Source organism: Achroia grisella, unplaced genomic scaffold (genome assembly GCF_030625045.1).
Source record: "Achroia grisella isolate CSIRO2021 unplaced genomic scaffold, CSIRO_AGI_Agris_v1 utg1245, whole genome shotgun sequence".
NCBI lineage: Eukaryota > Metazoa > Arthropoda > Insecta > Lepidoptera > Pyralidae > Achroia > Achroia grisella.
The window spans coordinates 565,383-590,288 of NW_026712606.1; the positions used below are offsets into that span (position 1 = coordinate 565,383).

Below are 24,906 nucleotides of genomic sequence, written 5' to 3' on the forward strand. Positions count from 1 at the left end.
GTGTAATTATTGTTCAAGCGGAGAAGTACAGACTCTGGATCATCTACTCTTCGATTGTCAACAATTCAATATACAACGTTTGAATGACAAATTAATGTCCATTTACAAGGATCTGAATATCCCGCGCACTATTCAGACTTTACTTAAAAATCAAGAAATATACAAACCAATTTATGAATATATTGTCTCCACAGTAGAAGATATCTAAAGAAGGAAAAAAGAAATTAAAATACAAAAATGATACCAAAGACAACGGCTGTATGGGCTTAGACTCTTTGCCTTTCCATTACGGATAAATAAAACAAAAAAAAAAAAACTGATATCTGTCAGTCAAACGGTGTTTTCGTTGTATGACTTCCAATTTAATTCAGTTTATGTTCAGTCAAAGTTTGTCAAACAAATCAATCCCCTACCTGAACTATTCATATTAGCCAGTTACTGATGACTAATTTTATTCCATAATATATTCAACTAAATAAAGTTTTTAGTAATTATATGTACCCATTTATCCATTTGTTATGGACTTTAATTGATTAGCAGGTATACTTTTTTATTTTGTGTATAATTTGAAATTCCACATAACTACTCATTACCTTGCCGGTATATTTTATTTATTTAGATTTATTATTTGTATATTATATTGAAATAAGCAGGAGTTTTGCAAACATATATGGATTTATATACTTTCAGTATACAATGGCTGGAAAAGATGAAGATGAAGTTATATTGCAAACGTTTATGGTGAAGCGGTCTCAGAATAAGAAGTTATTTACTCCAGTTAACTACAAAGAGCGATTGATTGTTTTGACGAGTCGTGCTCTTATTTATTATGATGGAGATGGGGAAGTAAGTTATCTCTGTATTTATTTGAAATATTTTCCTCTTCACCAATTGTTTTATAAATAAATCATATGTTTCATGCTGCTCAGGATGTTTAATTTGAATATATCTGTGGGTAAGTTCAGTAAATTTTAATTATAAAGATAAATTTATTATAAATTACAGTTTTTGTGTCATATAGAGGCATAAATTTGTAATACTGAATACTTGTTCATGTTTATATTTCATATGTACTTATATCATTTCATATGATCACAATTTTGTTACTTGAATGTATAATGTACATTATAGACTAGAATATGATTTAAATATGTCAAAAAGTGAATATGCTTTCCTACTCAAATACATTACTTTTAATTTAATTTCTTTTGCTCTGTTTGTTCCAAATAGAGACCTAAGAGAATATTTTCATATGTTTTATCTTAAAAGTAACAAACAAGACAATAGTGTTAATATTATACACACAAATATAAACATATGGGAATTTTAAAGAAAATAACTTATTGGGTATTTATACTATAGTACACCTGAGACTTGTCTCAGGTGAATATAGTATAAATATATATAATACTAATAAATATAAGAAAATACTGATTTTCAATATCTTGATTTTGAAAATCAATAATGTTCATAGAATGTGAAAATTTGACTATTTCAAAATATGTATAGTAAACTATGATTTATAATTAACATTTGTAACAAATGTAATATTTTATTATAAAACATAAATTAAATGTACTAATTTCAGTTAATATTAATTAAACATGATGTTAAGTTTAAATTTTAACAAATTATTGCCGATATCTCATATAAAGATATAATACCCACTCTCAAATCCCACATAAAGAAATAAAATTGATTTCGGTATTTTTAAAATAAAACATTAACAACTAAAAATTCAAAACAAAAGTTACATTAACAATAGACCATTCAAAAAGAAATAGCAGATGTAGAATATATTTAAATTCAGTAATAACATCAAACTCACAGATAACTAAATAAGTAATCAGATAAATATGAAACCACTGGTTATGATAATAGTACCCTAAGAAAAAAAAAATAAAAAAAAAATCCTAAGATAAAAATTATACCATTTAATGCAAATAATGACATTAATATTTGTAAAATGTAGCAACAACTGCAAATAATTTTGATACCATATGATAATTTTCATTTTGATATCATATACATTTTCTGTTCTCATAATGTTTTATTTTGGATAAAAATTTAACCTATATATATACATTTAGAAAGTTTTTTCTTATAAAATAGTTAAAGTGTTTTCATAGCATTGAAATTAAACAGTAAATAACAATAATTTGTTTTAATGTTGATAGTGTGCTAATTTTATTGTACCTATATTATTATGGTTTTTGTGTGGTTATAATTCAAAACAGTCACAAATGTTATACCTACTTTTATACTTATGTCCATATATATACTAGATGGCTGTTTAATGAACAGAAAAAATATATGTAAGTACATAATTTTTAATTCTTTTTATATTTGGTTGAAGGCTATTTCATCGTTTACTAGCTCTTAGTTTGGTAAAAAGAAAGTATATATTGTAATTTAATATATTTTTGACAATAGTCAATTATATGTTCTGAAGCCATAATCGCCGATCTCACTGTAACAAGTTCAGTATAGACATAGTCTTAGCCATAGCCTTGGTATTTCAATGAACAATTCAACAATTTCTGTCATGTTACATATTCTTCACATATCTCTCTATTATTCTTGATTCCATCTAAGTCTAATAATTCTTTTAAAATAGAATAACCTATACAGCAAGCAGCTTGTTGATCTCATACTAATTTCGGCACAAATTTGTTGTAGCGGAACATATTAAATAATTTATTTTTCTTTGTGTATTTACTTTTTCCTTATACATATGTACCTACTTAGTAACTATGAATAACGAAAAAGTTCGTATTGAAATTTCATTTCATTGCTAGTCCATAAAAGTTATTAAAAGTCAACCACCTATCTATGTATAAAGAAAAAGTAAATATGCAAAGAGAAAGGTGACTTAACATTTTTATGTATAAAATATTGACTTGTCTTCGTTATCCGCGTTATTAAGATTCGTTGAGCCGCTTGGTCGTGAAAAAGTAACAAGGAGACAGACAGACACGCATTTTCTCATTTATAATATTAGTAGGATCTTTAAGTACTAGTAATCTGAAAAATACGTAGACGTTTCTTTGATGATGATCTCCATTCACCAAAACTATGATAGCAGCTAGAAGTAATTGTAGTTAACTTTTACTGAATTAAACCACATCCAGATTTTTTCAGCCAAACCGAGATTTAGAACCATTTGAGTATAAAAAACGGCCTTAGCTATTCGAACACAATTAAAAATTACATTTTCTATATATTTTTTAATGTATAAAGAAGAATGAGTCAATTGAGGCTTTATAAAAAATAATTGTAAAAATACGTTACATTTTTCATTTTTGGCAGGCTTTTGAAGTGTTATGTATATACACGTAGTCCATGCATTTCTTACGTTGTACAAAACAAGAATATCACTTTTTTTATTAGTCGGGTGTTCATGGTTGTAGGTAAGGCTATAGATATTAAAATCTGCTGTTTTAAATATTTGTTTCAGTTTGATAGTTTATTTAGTTATGGGTGACCAGACACCAAAATAATGGGACAACTGGTTTTTGTAAGCGTATAAAAGCAAAAATGATGGATGTATTCGGTTAGGAGAATTAGTTAATATACGGCAATTTTAGTTTAAAAATGCTCTGTTAGTTTCATAGATTTTGTTTAAATTACATAAATCCGTTTCCCGTATTTATTAAAATATGCTTTGTCAAGTCAATCGGCCATAATCAAAAGTTTCGATAGTTCAGCAGATACCCCATAATATTAGCCGAGTTTGGTTGTATAAAGCAGTCGTATATTATTGTTACATTGTCAGTTCGTGCTGTATATGGAAACAATGTTTATTATTGTGTTACTTGTTTATTATTGTATTAAACTGTCTATCATTTGGTTGCCTTTTGTCATTTGCGGTAAGGCTGAATATTGTTGTTAGGTTTCCCTCGTCCTTTGATAACATAGGATAATACTATATAGCTGTGGGAAGTGTAGGCGATGGACGCGCATGCGTTAACTGGGTGTGTCTGCCGGGCGCCGCGTTGAACGGCAGTTCCGCACCGCCGCGTCGGCCGCCGTCAGCCCCATCGCGTCTTGTCTTCGAAACTGGTAAATTAACACATTAATTTCCTTACTATGGATATTCATACAAATAATTGGTTCTGGATATCTATCGCAAGAGATGCCTTATTTTATACCAACGAGTCTATCAGTAATTAAAATATTTCCAGATTCGTGCGCATTACCTTTTCAGTATCCACCTACGCAAAACTAGTTTTGTGAACCGTCCAAAAAGGCTATATTTTTCCTGTTTTAATTGATCCGCTTCATTTTGCTGTCACACTGTTATTAGCTGATCTGAAAGACGACGAATTCACAATAATTTTAATTTAAAATATATTTAACGTTTTAAGTAAGTAGTAAATACATATAGGAAGTTATATATTAATCATAATATGGATTTATAGGCATACAAATATAACTTCATGCCTCTAGTTCCCTTATCAAATTATTAAGTACCTACTGTTGATACTTGCATTGTAAAGGTTTTCAAAATGATTATTGTAATACAAATGAGAATCTAATTTGTTTTGTAATATTCGTTGATTCTTACATTTATTAAAATGTTTATTTCATTTAATACACATTCATTTTGAATCTTTATTCGCCTCTTCAATAGTCACAGGAAATATAATTGTTATTTTCCAGAACGGTCTCCAAATTGGGGCGGAGGGTGGATAATTCAAGGTCACAGGACAAGGTATACGTACATATAGTAGATGTCATTTGAAATGCGATTTAAAATGTCTTTTAGAGAATTAGAATTATACGTAATACCCAAATAAAATTCTAATTCTTATAGGTACTTACTTATATTTGTAACTAGGATTTCATTAAAAACTACCAATCCTAACAATATTTAAATGGAACTAAACATTGTTTTAAGCTATATTTCCTCTCAATTGAAAATCGAAATTCGTTCAGGTAGGTACTCACACAAGAGACTATAGATATACAAAATTTGTTTTGCATAGGTGGTGTTGTTTAATTTATGATGACTACGGCTTTCTGTATCTTATCTTGTATTAGTGACTTCCAAATCTTTTCAGCCGCTATCATTTGAAAGCTTGCGTGAATTTAATTTTTTGGTCCAATTATTTTTAAGTTTTGCTGTTGTAATTTTTACCCATTAGAATTTTTGATTTTAATGTTCTATCACATTCCGGTATGCCTTGTAAATATTTATTCAAAAACTGTTCCGCTGATTGTTTATTGGTGACGTTGTTACATTTTTGAAGCACCACGTATCGGTGAAGAAAAATGGACTTTACATTGGAACTGCATGGTCTAATTTCTACATATGTGATCATTACTAAATATACGTCGCCTAGACCATTTTTTTTTTGTTATAAATCATCTTTAACTTAGTCAATTTAGATACAAATTACTAATACTTTCTATAAATGTACTCAGGATTTTATCCAAAATTCGTCTTTATATTCTCGCGATATTTATTGGATTAAAAATTATGCAGTCATTATTTCGCTATTAACAATAATAACGCCGTAATTCTATGGTTTGCAGAAATTTTTAATAGTAGTCATTCTAATTAAACTGGACTGTATCCCACGGGGTGTCGCTGCATGTTACCTATATTTAGCAAACACGCCTGTTGAACATATTGAATTATCAATATTTTTTAAATTGCGTTCATAAATCGTTTCTTCATTCGTATATTCTTGGTTTTTCTGATATATTTGAAATAATTCACTTTGACAAAGTAATAAATCTTCGAAAGCCCTTGGCAGTGACTTAACAAAGGGCGTTGTGTGTCAACCCCTCGCCGCACTAATGTATGTGCAGTCATGCCGCCGTCTCTGTGGTCCCTCGTTATGGGAGCAATTTTAATGGAGAGTCCTTTGCCACGCGGCGTTTGCTAATTGTTTGAAAAAGGCTTACATCACTCTACCTATGGTTATCTTGAATATAACTGATTATTCAAAATACTTACAAGTTTTAATTATATTATACAGGGCGATTTTCAACTTCGAAATAAAAATATCGTCAAATTCAGGACATGAACGTAGTAATTTTTCTATATTTTTTTCGTAAATAAATATTTTCATTACGTTAATAAAAACACAGCAATACTAATATACACATTGATTATCTATATTTTTTTCGGCATTACGTTAATATAAGCACAGACTAATATTTTCTTCAGGCGTTCACTCTTGGCAGAGTGGTCGTGGCTTTCATGAGGATATATCTTGTGGTATGGTATCGTTGGTCCTTGGCGACAGAGCTTCTTGCAATTTGCCTCCACCTGGTATGGTTTTTGGCTGCACTGTAACATTGTACAATGGACTGCTGAGTAGCCGTTCTTATAATGTTCTATCTTATAATGTCAGTCCATCTAGTTTATCATTGACCCCGAGAACGTCTGCCTTTAACCGAATCTTGGATAATTAACCGCTCCATACAGTGTTCGTTCCGGCTAATGTGACCAAAATACTTGAGAATTCGTATTTGCACAGTCGACGATAATCTCTCCCTGACGTTGAGCTCGTTAAGAATGGACACATTGGTTCGACGAGTAGTCCAAGGTGTATACCTTGGACTGCTCGTTCGCACGTTTGTTTGACAACATTCGCCGCCAGCACCACATCTCGAGGGCATCTATCTTTCTGCGTTCTTGCATCCTCACTGTCCAAGTCTCTGCACAATAAAGGAAAATTGGAAAAACTAGTATTTTCATTGAGTGCATTTTAGTGTTCTGGCTGTACTTGTGATAGCGCATCTCCTTCTTATCTCGTCCTCACATCCGCCTGTATTAGTGATTATGGAACTGCGATATACTTGATATATACAAAAATTACAGACAAATATACAAAAATTCATTGTTTGGTGTTCTAATACGCTGATAAAGTTTTTCTGATATATTTTTATATACACAGACAGCGCTTAATGACATTTTACACATATAATGATATGTGTAGATTTCCATATGGCATAAATGATTCTTTTAAATGTGAATGAAAAGGCATACAAGTAAATAGCCATGCACTCTATTGTATCTATTGAATGGCATGTCTGATGTCATACAACAAAATTTTTACTTTGACAGAGTTGTACGCTTTTGTGATTACTTAATGCGTTTTAGAAAGGATTTCGATCCGCAGCTATATTAAAAATATAAAAAAATGACAAGTCTTCATACAAATTAAAATTTTTAAAAGACACATTATTCTTCAATATTTTGTATTTAACCACTGCTGCATACGGGGTTAGTGGTAAAGTAGAGAGTATGCCAAGCTGCTAGCACAGTAATATATGTATACCTAATTGATCTCACGTTATATTATTTCTGTTTTATTTTTCTCATGACTTAGTGCTTTCGGAATACATAGGTACTTATTACCGTCACAATAACTTTGGGCGCTGATATTCAAAGAGTGTCTTTATTTTTAATGTTTTGTAGAAGCGCAGAGAGTGTGGGCGCATTGAAACGGACACCATCCATACTGTGGAACAAGCGCAGTTGGGTGAATACAGCAAACAAATACCGGATGGTGACGGTGACAAAAGTCCTACATACAACTATCCATTCCAGGTAATTTTTTTATCAATTTAATCGGGTTCGGAGTATTAATTAACCAAACTACATTTTGTACGAAGTCATCCTGTGTGGACTTGTTTCTCACCTATTTCTACTTTACTTATACTCTTGTTAGAAAATTATTAAATATTAGACTTCCTGTTTATAATGATGTATGTTGGGAAGACAAATGTCTATGTATATTTAGTACTTATTGCATTCGGTTGGTGTTATATAGACTAGACGTGTTTATATATATTATTTTAGAATTTGCACTAGTTACTCTAGCGATTTTGTTGAAAAATATAATACAATGTACAAAACTCAATATTGTGTTATAATATTCTCAAAATGCTGACTCTACATTATATTCGTTATATGTCCTGACAATTGCACAATTGTTTATTACAGTAAGATTAAAAGACTGTAAATTTTTGTCTGTTATATTTTATCTACACAACATGGAGTTTCTGAAATGTTTTTAATCGATTATTTCATACCTAATTGTTGTGGTGGAAGCGCCACCTTTGTGAGCTTAAATAAAAAGGGCTGGAGTAACTTCTTTTTCAAGTGTTGTATCCTTACTATAATTCATTAGCAGACAATTTATTTTCGGTTTCGACATTGAAAGTAATATAATAGTAGGTCAATAATTGTAATTAAATCTGAAGTATTTCTTTTGTGATTATTTCAGTGTGGCCTTGCATAATTTTAAAATATAGGCAATATTTTATTCGCCGAGTAGTTTTGCACCACCACCACCACAACAAAACGGACAGAGCGATTTCACTCATAGTTTTGACAGCCCTGCTAACTCGTAACAACCATGAAATACAAGCGGCGGCAGAGTGGAGCTCTTTCCTAGCTTTAGTGTTTACCGCGTCTTACTATATGGAGTCTTTCAGGTGTGAATAGGCACTACAGTTTGATCCTGATTTATAAGTGAACATCACACTCAAAATTCATAATTATAAAAAATATATCTTGGAGCAATTAACTAAAATTACTAACAATTCCTAATTTAAATATATTTTTTTTCTATCTTAATTAGGTTACAATATACAAATTTAAATACAAATTTACCATCATTTCGGTTTTAAAATACTAGTTTAAACATGATATTTTATGTATATGTGTGTTGTAGAGTCGTGTCTTTACCATTTACCAACTAGATCTAGGTTTTAAGATTGTAGAGTACATTCTCGAGAATTCTGTTGTGAATGAGTTATATTTTTGTATTGAAGCATGGTTATCTATTTTTAAATATTCGCTGTCATATTATAGCATACATAATCTAGAATAAAGGCAAGGTAATGATTATGGTAGTGACTACAGCATACAACGCCATTTTCATTTTGATTTCAACATGGTGGCGGGATTAATTTGTTGAATAAGATTAATGGAAAGACCGATCCTTTCCATCACTGATGAGTCTGTCAGAAAAATAAATTGAATTGTCATAAAGCTTTTTGTACCTATATTTATAAATCTAGTAATTTTACGCAGGTAGGCTACACTGAGCAGAGCAACGAATATACTCTGTACCTTGTTGCCAGCGATCACGCGGAGCGATTACAGTGGATTAGCGAGATCAGGGCTGGTCTGTATTTTTGTTTTTTTTATTACATAACTTACATATTAAATATGCCATGTTAGAGAAGAAATAGATATATAGAATATTATAAATAGCAAATGTAAATATATAGAAAACAGACAAAAGAGATACTAATTTTTACGATGAGCCCAATTGAAAATATAATAAGAAATAAAACATACAAATAACACTTATTTATTTATTAACAAAACAAAAATAATGGTAGGAATGGTTTGTTTTTATCAAAAACATAATATAATTAAATAAGATTATGTACCCAATTTTGTTCACACATATTCAATTTTAATTTCTCGTCACAATTCTCTTAAGCCACGTATAGAATAAAAAATAGTATTGAACACAGCATGCTCTCAAGAAAATATACATTTTAATCCCATCACATATAATACAAGTATTGTATTGGTTTAGTTTGCGTGTGCAAGGTAAGACGCACACGTTATCACCCGGCCGCGTGGTCAGCGCGCCGCTGGTCGTGTTGCGACGCGGAAAGGCGCTCGGCCCCGGGCTGCGCCCTCGCTACGCTTTGGCCACTTCCGGAACCTGAGATAGAGCTCATAGCTCACACACCGGAAAGGAAGACTTCGAACGACATCACATGTATGTATTGCTTTGTTCTTACTGTACTGCTTTTTTTATAGGTTCTATATTTATATTAAATGCCATTACGAACCATAATGTAATTATTTCCTGTTATGAAATATTGATGTCGTCTGATGGAGAAGTCAAGAGAATCAGGAACCAGCGTGCCTACATGACACGAGTTACTACTCAGAACCGAGTCCTTTGGTTTCTCGGTTCTCTCTGCTATGATGATAAGTAGTAGTATTAATATCTTATTTGTCCAATGCCTGGGCCGAAATAGTGGCGCTGCCCAATTGAGATTTTCATTTTTTTATTCAAATAAACTTAATTTAAGCACTTTTGAATAGTCATAACAATTTGTTTTTATCTACCACTCGTTCGGAGCTGTCTCATCACAAGAAGAACGAGCAAGAAACTTGTGTGTTGCTCCTTTAAATATTCCTTGTAAGTTTACATTTACAAGTCGAAACGTGTGAATACAAACTACCAACCGGCACTAATTTTTTGGGTCTAATATAAATATACAATAAGATTAAATCAGTCGTAGTGATAAGAGCAGCATTCAAGCACTTAAATATTGGCTGTATATAAATTTGCATAATATTCCCAAAATTGGGTACAGGATGTAAACTTAAAATGACTCGTTATTAACTACTAAAAAAAAATTTAATATTCAGAATATGAGACCTGAGAGCTGCATCATTACGTTCATATACCTATTTATTAATCCAATCTTATTCGTTACATATATTTACGAAGTATACGGCGTTCCGTAACAAAATGTGGCCGCTAGTTTTATGAATTAAAATGATATAATAATTAGTTTTTAATAAGGTTAGATTAGAAGAAGACATTACGACTGAATGAATATTAGCGCGCAACTTCGCTCGTTAGAGGCGGATGGCAATTGTCAGCTATACGTTAGTTATTGTTCAGAACTGTGTACAACTTCAAGTAAAATAGTTCGCGACTTCCACCGCTCAACTTAGTTGGCTGTCCTGCGAATTAGATCGTTCGTTCTCCAGTCTCGAATCATAGTATTCTTGTTTTTTTTAAGGGCGAATATACAATACATGTCCTTTTATTTTTGTTATTTTAGAAAGTATATAATGAATATGCTTCTTATGGAATCACTCGGTAAATGTAGAGTGCTAACTCTACATTTACTTCATAGTTTATAGTATATGGTACGAAGTCGAAGTATGATCGTTTATGCTGTTACTATGCTACAATATTCCATGCATAAAAGGAAAATTATAGTTATATCTAATGTGGAATTGAATGGAATAATAAATGCATAAATTTGAACGGTGGGTTAAACGGAAAGAGAGGTGTATTAAAGAGCAACAAATGGTGAAAAAAACAAAACACGTATATAGTGAATTCATATCTTGAATTCGGAGAAAGGATATGGAGAAATTGCCATTACGGAATGACATAAAGTCTAATTATATCCTGTCAAATCCTACATGAATACAGATAACTATTTAGTATGGTAATTCTTATAGTTTCAGTATGTACTACTATGTACATATGTAGTAAATTTATAAGTTTCCAATTAATAGGATGAATTTATAAAAAATAATAAAAGAAACCCGTGAAACAAAAACTAATTTGAGAGACAGCAGCCTCTTGCCACGTTTAATTCAATATACACAGTGAAATAACATCGGCAGTTGACGAAGCCTCTAGACTATAACAGTAATGACGACATATTATTATTTTTAATTCTAAATATTTTTTTTTAATAAAATAAAAAAGTCGAACTCCTGACCACTTTTTTAGAAGAGTAATACAGACTTATGTATACTTTATCCGTAGCTGATAATCCGCAACCTTGTATAATGAAATGGCAAATAGTGATATTTAAACGAACTATTCCATATTATTACCAACATACGTATAAACAATTTCTTAGATGCCTTCTTGAAATGTCAATAAAGTAAATAGGATTTCCTTTGGCTTTATTTACTTTTACTAATCAAGTTGGTGCAATAGTGATAGGCTTCTGAGGAAGGCGGCTATACGCTATAGTATACAATTGAAGTTTCGTTGATGACATAAACCTTTTGTTTCTTTCTTACCATGGTAATTATGAATAAGTGAAAGGGAGACCGAGAGCCGCCTGCGCACGGACAGCGAATGGTGAATGTAGGCCGCGTACGACCATCTTTGAAGCCCTCAATACTTCGTCTCGACAAACATAAAGCCTTGTTTTCTATGGTGCTTGAAACTATTGATTCATTATTGTTTATTTATTGCGAATATCTTGCTATAAATCGGTTTCATTCGCGTTTTATACAATTTTCTTCTAATGGTTCCACGACATAATCACAAGCTGACATGTAGATAGGTACCATTACACTTTAATTTCGTACCAAAAATATTTACATTGAAAATTGTATTTAGATACCTTTTACAATAAATTTCTACTTACAATTTTTTTAAATGCTATATTTCTTCAATATATCGTGAATTATATTTTTAGTAAAAATATTTTTTTCGATTATTTTATAAATAGTATTTAGGTATATGATATATCTCTGAAACGTAGTAAAAAATGAATGTACTGTTATTTACGGTCTATAAAAACTGTATAGAAACAAACCTTTCGATAGGTGTATTTGGAAATGCTTTAGTAGGATGAAAAAGAGTAGTGTGCTCTCAGCTTTACTAGCAACACGGTACATTGACACGTTAGTCGGCAGTGGGAGCGCTCGAACGGTGTCGCGCGCGGACGTCCGGCCCTATACCCCGTTCCCATGTTGCAGAGCAAGTCAGAAGACGAGCCAATGGTTACCAAGAAGAAATCCAAAATACCATGCTTGTCGTTGTCGTCGTTCCTCCCGGCGCTAGAGGGTACGATCATTGGGTTGACCTCTATTCGTGGCCTCGCTGCTACCGGTTGCGTTCACTCGTCTTGTTGCACTCACTTTCTTGTCTTGGTCAGGTGTCATTTTATGGGCTTGTGTAATGTTATCAAAAGTGATATCGTACAGTGATTCCAATAAAAGTGTTTATGGCCAAAGCATAGTGTTTTGTTTGTGTCAGGCGCATTTGCGTCACTAAATGTGTTCATAGACAACAAAAAAATTGTTTTTACTAATCGTGTAAGTGTGGTTAAGTTTGTGTCTGTTTGCAACGTTAACATTACTTTTTCTATGTTTACGTCTAAAATCTTAAAAATTTGTCTAAGTATAATATCTATTTATAATCGGAAGGTGCTCTATTAAATTAATTACGACATGAATTCAAAATATATCGTTCTAATGATACGTCCAGTCTTACAAAGTAGGTCTTCCTATATGACATTTTGTGTCTATACTGTTTATTTGTACATATCTAACAAGTTATTAATACATATCTAACAAGTTGTTAATGCTTAATAATAATATTGCTTATAATTGTTGCATATGATTGTATCCAAATTTTATGATATGAAACGTAATTAATAATAAATGACGAAATAATTTCTCAGTATAGGTACATGTCAATTATTATAATGACTCTTACCAAAATCACCTCACCTAACATCTGTAATGGTTAATTAAATAAATGGATGGCTATAACGGAACACAACTTGTTATAATCATGTTCTGTGTACTATATACAGTGTAGAGTAATAAAATAAATAAGATTTTATGTCTATTTACATCTTTAAATACAGAGAGGTGATAAGTGCTTGGCACCTTTTGTTGACAAAATCTCCTAATGTTAAATGTTTTTGAATGGCGTTGTATTTATATTATACTGAATGGCAGCTTATTTTTCAGATTTAGTATGCCCATTATTGATAATTAGTTAAAATAATAATAATTTATTAGTATAAGTACTCTATAGTAACAATAAATTTATTAATAATCATTTATACGTTGTTTTTACAGACACATTCTAATCTTACTAATATTGCACCGTGTTTTTACTTCATAACTACAAACATTGAAAACTGTAACATCGTAAAAGCATATTTATAATATATTCGTATTTAACACTGTCTGCTATGTAGCGTATGATTTTTAATGTATTCATTTTGCAGTAAAACGCATGAAGGTTATTTAGTTTCAACATGCGTTGTCCTCTTGTTTCTTCCTGCATTTAGTCTATGTCACATTATTATGCAAAACAACTCCATGCACGGTGAATATTTAAGACATTGTAATTTTTTATTTGTATGTGCAGCGGTCACAGCGGCAGTCACGATGCCCGGGGGAGGGGGTGCCCCTCCCGGTACACCATCGACTAAACCAAAGGTATACTCTACACGTATTGTGTTTTTATATGGATAACTGGAATAGCAATCAAGTTGACGGAATCTGGCAATATCGGAATAACTTCCAAATTGTTTTAGCGACTCATGCGTTTTTATTTTTGAGGACTAAGTTGTTATGCCTTCGTACCCTGCGATTTGACTGCTATATCTCATTCGTCAAAAAGATCACCGCTTACAAGGCTAGCTGCATTACAGCAGAAATAGCTGAAAACAAAGTCCTTCTCACTTAACGTGTAACGTTTTAAAAATATATTTATGTTTATAATAATAATATGAAATAATAAATAAAATTATTAATTAATTTTATTTATTATTCCAATGCGGAAATAATAGAGATGCAGTAAATACCCGAAAGAACTTTAAAGTTTTCCGAAATAATTAGAATTACTTATTTACTTTAAAATAATTAAATATGTAATTCTATTATTTAAAATAAATCAATAAAAAAAACTATTCAAATAACTGCCTATACCTACGTTAATTATGTAAATATAAGTACCAAATTTAATTCAAATCCGTTTATTCATTTTTAGAAACTTTCACTTTTCTGACTCCAGTCGCTTGCTCCTGTTTAAAAAATAGCCGATGTTCTAAATCTCAATCAAGTGAAGATAGAGTAATTAAAATCTGATAGCTACCTGCCTAAATAAGCCAAAAGTCACAACCCACATGTTTAGGTTACTTTTACTAAATTCTTGGAACTTCTACATTACTTTTATATGCTTACCGCAGACCTCAGACGTAGAAACGTATTAGGGGCATCCGTGGGCGTGATAGTGTATTGTAATAGTCATGGTATTGTCCTTACTTCCATCTATAGGCTACGGTTACCATTTTGCTTACCAAGGGCCTTTCCGTTCCCGATACTATAAATAAAATATCTATGTGAGGATAACATGGATATTTTACTTTAAATTGGACATTAGAAACTTTATATTGTTTTCTGTTATCCCCTGTTATGTGACTATCGAAATTATGTCTGTTTACAAGACTCGGCTGTATTGAGTAGAATACAATTTGCGAGATTCATTATATGTAATAGCTATACGAGTATTCAGGTTGAATAGAGTCTTATTTTCAAACTGTCAGACAATTCTCCTATAGCTTTCGACAAACAATGTTGTCAAATGAAGAGGTAGAGATATCACTTCTTCGTCTCGTAATGAATCTCAGTCAATCTCAGTTTGGGAAACAATATTGTAAATGTTCTACTGTGCTGCCCACGTGAAGCCTGGTAAAAAGTATAGATAACGATATAGATGTACCGAATTTCGTTAAAAATTTTTCAGTAGTTTTTGCTTAAGAGTTTGACGAACAACTACGACAGCGAAAATTCATACTCGTAATCTTAAAGTTCATAATATCTCTACGATAAAGAAATAATAGTATAATATATTTATATTTTCAGGATAAACCAAGAAATAAAATTGTCGTAGCACTGTATCCATTCAAGGCGATTGAAAGTGGCGATCTTTCATTAGAAAAGGTAAGTGATATAAATAAATTACATTCTAAATGAGGTAAAATTTACGCGCATATCTGTCAGTATGTCGTAACATTAAAATTGACATTTAAATAACACGCAAATTGAACAGTCACTCTTGCATATAAACTTCGCATAATTAAAATGCAAATATTACATATATTAAGTGTTACGAAATTCGGCTAAAGATTTGTTATCCGAGCTTTAAGTGGTGGTCTAAATAAAATTATACGGTATGAGTTTATAAGTGAGTAAATAAATCGTTTATTTGTATTATAGATGGATGTACATGAACATATATACATATAACGGATTAATGATGAGTAATGCCACGTGATATTTTTTTAATGAATGATGAAATGGTACCCCTTTCTGCACTAACGGTATACGCTGGCCGGACACCAGTGGAGTATGTTAGGATGAAATATGAAGTCAGGTCAATTAGCCCAACATGGCGAAATCGCAAAGGATTAAACACGATACTTTTCTGAGAGACGATGTTGATCTGATGGTACATTGGTATCGATGGGGCCTAGTACCCCATCCTTATTAATAACAATCCTTTCCCGTATATTGATATTATGAGCAGCCAGCGCTGAAGTATGCCTTTTATTAGTAGGGATGCTATACATTTTTATTATTATTAGCTAAAAAGTTGACATTCCATATAAGCTATTGTTATGTAATTAGTATGTGGATATGTAGAACGACAGGCTTTCCATTTCGGGAACTATGAGTAAATGCCTTAGGGTTTCCAATCCATAATTTCAGTGGTAAGCGTACTTTTCTAATTAACATTATCCTCGTACATAATGAGTATTCGTATTTTATAAACGTATGGTAATTATTAGTATATTCAATATTGTCAAACGTTATTTTGGCAAAAAATCATAATCGTTATGTCAAAATTAATCGTAATATTAATTTTCTAACATAATACGACAATATACTATTTCTAATTTGTAATGTTTGTTTTGAAACAATACAATTTGACTGGACACCGTTTCATAAAACGAATCCTTCAGTTGTTTTTATTGTAACATATGAAATAATTTATTTATCATCATTATTACATAGTATAAAACAAAGTCGCTGTTTGTCCCTATGTATGCTTAAATTTTTAAAACTATGCAACAAAATCTGAACCGGGTTTTTGTAATAGATAGAGTGATTCGAGAGGAAGGTATATATATGCAATACATGTACACCTGTGCGAAACCGTGGCGAGTAGCTAGTATAGTATATGTATACAATTTTTTAACTTAACAGTAATTGAAACGAAAAGGTCAGTAGGTCGTAGATTATTTTTAATCCAATAACTTCCCTAATTAGGTACGTTGCCTTAGCACCGTTTCTAACGAATAAATCCTGAATACTTAACTAATTTCCCTGCTATAAAAATTTTGGCACGTTTATTCTATAATACTGGTGTAACTTCTTCATGTTGCCAATTTATTTCCCTGAAAGCTTTCTTACAAAAGCATTCATTAAAATTAAATTACGTTTCGTCGAATAAAGCAACAAATTGGTTTATTGTCCCCAGGGCGCTGAATACGAAGTTATTGACGATTCACAGGAGCATTGGTGGAAAGTTAAAGATGAAAATGGGTTTGTATTGTATAAATTATATACGGGACTGTTTTAAAGAAATTTTCGTTAACATTAATTTTGGTTCTTGTTTTTAGGTCCATTGGATATATACCTAGTAATTATGTTAAGGAAAAGGAAACGATTGGATTACAGAAATATGAGTGAGTGTATTTCATTATATAGTAACGATTAATACATGTACATGGAGATGAATAGGCGCATTTGTTATATGATATGGAATTGCAAACAGCATACGCTTACATTAACCAAAGCTATGGCAAACTAATAGACTAAGATTCAAAATCAATTCAAGTCAAGTTTCCGTACAAATAGAGGAAACTATATATAAAATTTTAGCAGACAACTAACAATTCGGCCGGCCGTATGCAATTATAGTATATATATACTCTAATGTACCTCTCTAGAAGCAAAAGCATGTTTAATTCTTCTGTGTGTAATAAAAATAATCCTAATTACAGATGGTACGTTGGCGAAATGTCTCGACAGCATGCCGAAACATTGCTTAAACAGGAGGATAAAGAAGGCTGTTTCGTTGTACGCAACTCTTCCACTAAGGGCATGTACACACTCTCGTTGTATACCAAATTGTAAGTAGAATTGTGCACTATATTTATTAATAATTATTCGTTAATCTGTTTACCTGTATGTATAAAAAAAAAGTTATTATGTGACATATCAATATCACAAAACTTTTTTAAATGTAATTAGTTTAATTATCATTCTTCTTACATAAATACTACTCTTGTGTTGCGTTTTCGAGGACTTCAATTATTATTTTCTGCGATAATCCATACTAATATTATAATTGATTATTAATAGTAATAATATTATGCTATCAACGTTTCCACCACTAAATGGCTGAACACATCTTAATTGAATCTGACGTAAATATAGGTTATGTCACGAATGTGGTCATTCACTTTTTTTTCCTTAAATAAAGCAGACGAAATTGAGGGACTTGCACAGCCTCTTAAAAAAATCTTTTTATAATTATTAATTTACTATTTCGTTGCAGTAATCATCCACAAACAAAACACTACCACATAAAGCAGAATGCACGCGGCGAGTTCTACTTATCGGACAAGCATTGCTGTCCAAGCATACCAGAGCTGATCAATTATCACAAGCATAACAGCGGCGGGCTGTGCTCGCGACTCAAGACGAGCCCCTGCGACCGGCTCGTGCCGCCCACTATTCCCTCGCATGGTTAGTGTTTTTTAATAGATGATATATCGTGCACTGGTGTTGTGATTTTTTTAGTAGATGATATATGGTGCATCCGTCTAAGCTAATGATTTGCGCTAGCGGTAGATAGCGTAGATAGGTAGCGGTATTGGCGCTAGCTTTAAATAAAATAGAGTATTCATGTAAAATTCTGCTGTTTACAGACAAATGGGAGATAGATCCATCTGAGTTGGTATTGCTAGAGGAGTTAGGCGCGGGTCAGTTCGGAGTAGTGCGGCGTGGCAAGTGGTGCGGCCGCATCGACACCGCCGTCAAGATGATGAAGGAGGGCACCATGTCCGAGGATGACTTCATTGATGAAGCCAAGGTTATGACGTGAGTATCTAACTTTTGTCAGTTTTATAATTTTATTAAAGGATTTGGGTTTATTTATTTATATTAACTACCTAGGTACATCTATTTTGCTCAAAATTAGCTTCCGTTGAGGACAAGAATTGAAGGATATTCATAAGAGTGATAATTCTTTTATATTTTCAAGTATACACTATATACTTTCCAAAGTAGATATTTTTTCATATACAATATGTTTTCTCTTTAACTTGCCAATTGCAGATTTTTGTTGAGCTAAATAAATTTGCATTGGTCAGTTAGACTCGTATTATTGCTTTCTTCTTTAGAAAATTCATAAATTTAAAAGTAATAAAATAGATCTACAACATTTTGTGTTTTTTTTCTTCTAGAAAATTGCAACACCAAAATCTAGTTCAGCTATACGGCGTGTGCTCCAAACACCGACCTATTTATATTGTGACTGAGTACATGAGGCACGGTTCATTGTTCAACTATCTTCGTCGGACGTCCCCCGACCAGCTGGGACCCGCCGTGTTACTCGACATGTGCATACAAGTAATATTTTTTTATTACATTCAATGTTAGTAATAAAATTGTCATTAAAATATTATTTTATGTGTGTATGTACTTGCATCAGAGTTTATATAGTACAAAACACGATGCAATTGCGTTCTAATCTATATACTAGATATACAAAGAACCCTGATATACACAGGCGGTAAAACTTGTACTTTCTTAAAGAGTTGATTCACAGTCTTTGATTTTTGTGTTAGTTCTATGCCTCATTATTATTATGGTAAAGAAAACGACCACTTAATAGTTGGTTTAGAAAATTTATGTTATACATGGTATGTTATGTAAGAAATAAACGTAAGGACTGATCCCTTCTAATATGTGTTCCCTTCTTACAATTTATTAATCAATCTTAGAATCTTAGGGCTTTATGACAGAGATGTTATTAGGTTATGATATATAATTCAAATATGATCTGCTTTATGACTCCTTATTTAGTTAAAAAATTATATCGTTATTTAGTTGTTTTCGAAGTTTCTTTTTTGTCTGTTGGCTAACTGATTCAGTCATTTTCTGTGTCAGTCAACATTCTGAAAATTGCTCAATGATAGGTGCTATTTTTTCATGAGGAGTAGAGGAATACGAAAACAAATTATTATACTATAAATACATGAAAAGTCAATAATGATTGTATACGTATTTCCAGGTTTGCAAAGGAATGGCGTATTTAGAACGACATAACTATATACATCGTGATTTAGCTGCAAGAAATTGCTTGGTTGGAGATGAAAATGTAGTAAAGGTGAGTAAGAAATTGAGAAATCCATTGTAATTTTTTCACTTACATTATATATATTATAGATATTTAACGCAAATCTCCACAATATCCATTTAATTAAAAAATATATGCTATGTTGAACTGTAATTGTGTTGACGAAGTATTTAATTTTTTTATTGAAAATTATACGTTTTTGTTTACAGGTAGCAGATTTCGGTCTGGCGCGATATGTCTTAGACGATCAATATACGAGTTCTGGCGGAACAAAATTCCCTATCAAATGGGCGCCGCCAGAGGTTCTCAATTATACTAGGTTCTCATCGAAATCTGATGTTTGGGCTTTTGGTAAGTACATTATTTATTATATCTAGTTAAACAAATAAAAATATTACAACTTGCTGTCTGTGTTGGCATCCTGTGGATTGCTGAAATGATGTTTATTTATTTCATTAGTTGATATATATTCACCGCTTGCTACATGCATCTGACGGGTGGTCACCACTTGCTACATGCATGCATATGACCACCTATATGTTATACTCATTGATAGTTTGCAATTACCACGTATAATTAGTTAGATAGGTTTTTTATGTAGCCTGCAGTAACGGTAGAAGGATGAAGTCTGTTAGAGTTGGTTGGTTGGTTCTAGTGATGCTTTCCAAGTGGGACCGCATGGATTTCGACCTGACATTACAAGCAATAGGGCTCGCCTCCACAATACTTATAGTTACCTCCCCCTTAAGTGTGTAGTTTATTTCGCCAGCCTGATGATAATGTAAAAAAAATAGTGAATTAATTATACTAATATCTTTCTAGGAGTCCTTATGTGGGAGGTATTTACCTGCGGCCAGGTTCCATACGGTCGAATGAAGAACGCTGAAGTTGTGGATATGGTACAGAAAGGACAAGTTCTTGAGAAACCTAAAGGCTGTTTGAATGAAATATACAATGTAAGTTACAGTACTATGATTTCTTACATATATATATGTAACAAATCATATTATAACTTGGGTGTTGTGATGAGATAATTGAATAAGTAATTGAAGTTAATAAACTCAAGTTAGTTATTTCTTTAATTTTGATTTTCGTTAACTTTGCTAGTTACTAAGCTACATATACAATACGATATAAATAAGTAAAAATAGTAAAAAAACTTTCTAATTTTTCCTAATTGGTTTCATCATCCTTTTAAATCATACGAGTTTTGAGCTAAATTTAATAACAGATTTGTCCACCTCTATAATAATCATTGTTACCGTCCGTCAGATAATGCGCATGTGCTGGCGACACATGCCGGACGACCGGCCATCATTCCGAGTGCTGAAAGACAAGCTGATGACCATCGCGCAGAGCGTGCTAGCCGATTGACTGCGCCTACTGCTGCAGCTGCTGCGGCCCGCCCCGCCGCTGCCTACTCCGCATCCTCACCAGCCCGCAGCACGCAGCCCCACCGCCACGCTACCGCGCGCGCGTCGACTACACGCCGCCTCGCCGGTCTGAGTGCAGCCGCCACGTACGTAAGGCTGTCGGGCTCGCAGTATACGTTAGTGTTGCCACTTCAGACGAAAGATTCGTTACACAAATTCTGAATGTGGTTGTACTTATACATTTTTTACTGTGAGCGATGGTGCTGATCCCGCCTGATGTTATACTATACGTTGGCGAAGCACCAGTGTAAGATGAGGATAAAATTAAGTCAGGTTACTTAGTTCGTTGTGACGGATTCGCAAGGAATTAACTTAGATTGTTTCTACGAAACGTAGAAGTCAACCTGACGGGACACATGGTTAGTAATGCAGATTTCATTACTAACAATTGACTAAATGATATGGGTACATTTATTTGTACAGAGAGCCAAGAATCTCGGGTAGCGATCTCGTATAGGAATGTGGAGTAAGGTGGTTGCATGTAAACTGTAATTGAAAGTATTACCCTTGAGTATTATTTTCATTGCTTAGTTAGTGATTGGTTAAAAAAGGTGAAAAGTTTATAATGGATGAATCAATGAGATAGTGCTCTCCCATTCAAAACAAAAAGGTGGGATCTGGATTATCTGCTGCAATCTGAATCAAATGTAAAAATATTTAGATACTGGTTCAAATTCTGATTAGGATAGTCAGAAAGTGGCAACAGTGATTTGGTTTATCTAGTAATAAAGTGCCGTCCGTCTCGTAACCTCACTGGCTAAAGGTAGCCACAGGCATAAATTATGATTACGTATCTGCAGACAACAACCCATAATGATAAATTCTCTCAGGTATAAATGATTGTAAAGTTAATGTATATTTCAAGTGTAAACTGTAAAAAGATTTAACTGAATGTTTCAATTTTGAAATATTATCAGATGTTTCGTATTTGGCAATCTTTATTATGTGTTACATGTTTACATTGGTCTATGTAGAACAAAGTTCTAAGTCTATGAAATTGTTTTCAAAAGAGAAGCGTAGAGAGATGGGTAGTTATGATGTCTGGGATGACGTGTTTGAATTAGAAGTTAAGTTAGAATTACTTCAATAAATTATTGTTGGTTGAGACTATCGCTGTCTTTTACAGACTTGGACGCACACAATAAAATTAACGAGTATTATTTTATGATATTTGATTATGTAAAAACTTATACACTTCATTACAACACTCTAAAAATAGAGTATCTAATTGTAAATAATTCGTTTATATATACATAGTGACACATGGTACAGCTTACCATTAGTGAACTCATAAGTTTCAACTAAACAGAATTCCTATTTAATAAATTATTAATATAACTCACATCGAATTTGACAATAAACTTATTTTAATCAGAAATAGAAACATGTTATATTTTATATCTGGTTAAATTAAGTGTTATGTGACTACATATATTATGGAATTGAATTAATATTTTACTACCCATAAAATGATTTAGGAATTAGTTTCGTTTGTAGATTTGGATTTCAATGTGCCAGAAGTAAAGAGGTATTTAAATTAGAAACGCTTGCCGCCAATATATTAAGCTCATACGCCAGTGCCAGACTTTCTGTTGACAATGTATTGGTCTTTCGCAAGAAACAAATTCAATGTGATAACGGTAAATAAATATTGAGCCTAATTGGAATTGGTCAACTTAAGAATCTATATTAATATAGGATACCAATATTATAGGTCTAAAAATAAAAATGTAGTACAGAAATGTAAAAACATTAAGCGGATCTCGAGTTGCATCAATGACTCAAACTATTGTCTAGTCCGCACCGCGTATTCGTGGAAGAATTTCAATGTAGTTTAGTAAGTAATGGTAGGCAACCAACAGACTGACTTTTGACAAAAAATTGGGCTTAAATCGAAATCATATTATAATATTTATCTTTTCGTTTACATATATTTCTGTATTTTATGGTTCCGACACAAAAAGCTAAACTGGGAACCTTTATGTTGCAACTTTGTCCGTCCGTATTTCACAGCGTTATATTCTGAAATTTATTGATTTCAATTTATATTCGATATCGGCTCGATGGATTTTAAATACCTTATGAATCTTGTCAATTTGATTTCGATTCAGTCTCAAAAGTCAGTCTGCAGATTTTACGGTGATATTAATGATTTCTCATCCTCATATCATTATCAAAGTTATATATACAGTACTGCTGTAGGTATTTAATATCTTAGGTATTATCAAAGTTTGTAAATTAATTATTAAGCTGTCTTTTCCTGAAAAAAAAAAAAATTGTGAGTTAATTCTGTCACTGCTACAAATTTATATAATTATTAATCCTATTCTCCTATGTACACATAATAATATTTTTTAAAACAATACAGTATTCGTAGTACATTCCTTTTATACTAGTCATGATTAGCGAATGGTTGTCAAGTATTTTGATTACACAAGTAGTTCGGTAATTTTTGATTAGTACGATACTGTTATGTTATTTGCGTTTGTAGGAATCTATAATGTCACGAGTGATATAGTATGGAGCTTATTTCACTTTGGTTGAGTAAATTTCGTCCCAATAAGGAGATGTCAGGTGGTATTTTATATTATGATAGATATAGTATAGTGGATTGTATGATAGTGTTGGGTCGCGATTTACTTCGCCGTGAAAGGGGCCTTAGTTGATACGGCAGTGACACTTTTAGAAATGTGCCAATTATTCCACACATCCTGTATACATTTAGGACATTGTTTAAGGAATTTATGACTGAATATTATTAAATTTTGAGTAAAGGATATACCTTTAGAGATCCTTTTTTTGACACTTACAACTCATAAAATTATGAGTAGTATAAACAATAGTATTTTAATTTTCGAATATGTTGTAAATGTGTTTTTGTTGTGATAATTTTTATTAGGACTTAGTAATAGTTTTTTAAGTATATTACTTATAGTGATAGATAAAAAAGACTAATTTGAAATTATGAAACATGGCATTTTTTTCAATCCGAATTTTTAAAATGTAAAAATGATTTCAAGACTTTGAACAGTACAGTAAGAATTTAGTAGGAATGTTAACTATGAACATTATCATAGATACCATGTGCAAATAGTGTAATTTGCTTCATAATTGTACAGTCAATATTCATTTGTATAACGTGTTTTGTAAACTACTATTAAGCAAGTAAAATGATTATTATAAATAGTATGGTTTCATTTAATCTTGACTGCCTGTTTAAGGACATAATGTAGGTATGATGTGTTTATATCATGCTCTTAGTGTTGACACATAGCCCCCAATTATCCATTACTGGATAAATTTATAGCAGCCTCTATATTTTAAATTGGAATTAGTTTTATAGAGGTGTAGGCACACGCACAGATAGTTCCTGTGCGTGTGCCTACATCTGTAACATTAATCCACAACTGTAACATAGACAATGTTACATTTTAGACATTTTTAGTTGCTTGTACACACTGGATTGGATTAAATAAATAAAAAATGCATTGCCTCTTAAAATCATCTATATTAGATAGTATCTTGTTATATTACAATAT

At 32.1% G+C, this 24,906-nt stretch overlaps 1 protein-coding gene and 1 long non-coding RNA gene across 7 annotated transcripts; one reads left to right on the forward strand and one right to left on the reverse strand.

Moving 5' to 3' along the window:
* The first annotated feature begins 379 nt into the window (after positions 1-379).
* LOC131854729 (tyrosine-protein kinase Btk29A) lies at positions 380-24,538 on the forward strand. 6 transcript variants are annotated; one of them, XM_059205859.1, is made up of 17 exons: positions 380-540; positions 691-846; positions 7,436-7,567; positions 9,059-9,152; positions 9,576-9,764; positions 13,929-13,999; positions 15,428-15,505; positions 17,046-17,110; positions 17,188-17,253; positions 17,572-17,700; positions 18,129-18,319; positions 18,502-18,673; positions 19,039-19,204; positions 19,869-19,964; positions 20,144-20,285; positions 20,757-20,890; positions 21,207-24,538. In XM_059205859.1, exons 2-17 carry the CDS (start codon positions 697-699, stop codon positions 21,306-21,308), a joined length of 1,977 nt encoding a protein of 658 aa, XP_059061842.1. In that variant the 5' UTR covers positions 380-540; positions 691-696; the 3' UTR covers positions 21,309-24,538. The 6 variants fall into 6 exon arrangements, with proteins under 6 accessions (XP_059061842.1, XP_059061843.1, XP_059061848.1 ...); XM_059205860.1 differs by lacking the exon at positions 380-540 and adding an exon at positions 4,663-4,714 and having other exon boundaries at positions 730-846; XM_059205865.1 differs by lacking the exons at positions 380-540; positions 691-846; positions 7,436-7,567 and having other exon boundaries at positions 9,079-9,152; positions 9,590-9,764.
* LOC131854730 (uncharacterized) lies at positions 3,951-5,223 on the reverse strand. The gene is made up of 3 exons (XR_009358072.1): positions 4,951-5,223; positions 4,200-4,311; positions 3,951-4,059 (listed from the first exon to the last, which is right to left on the reverse strand). It is a non-coding gene; the product is annotated as an uncharacterized LOC131854730 (long non-coding RNA).
* Positions 24,539-24,906: the final 368 nt, after the last annotated feature.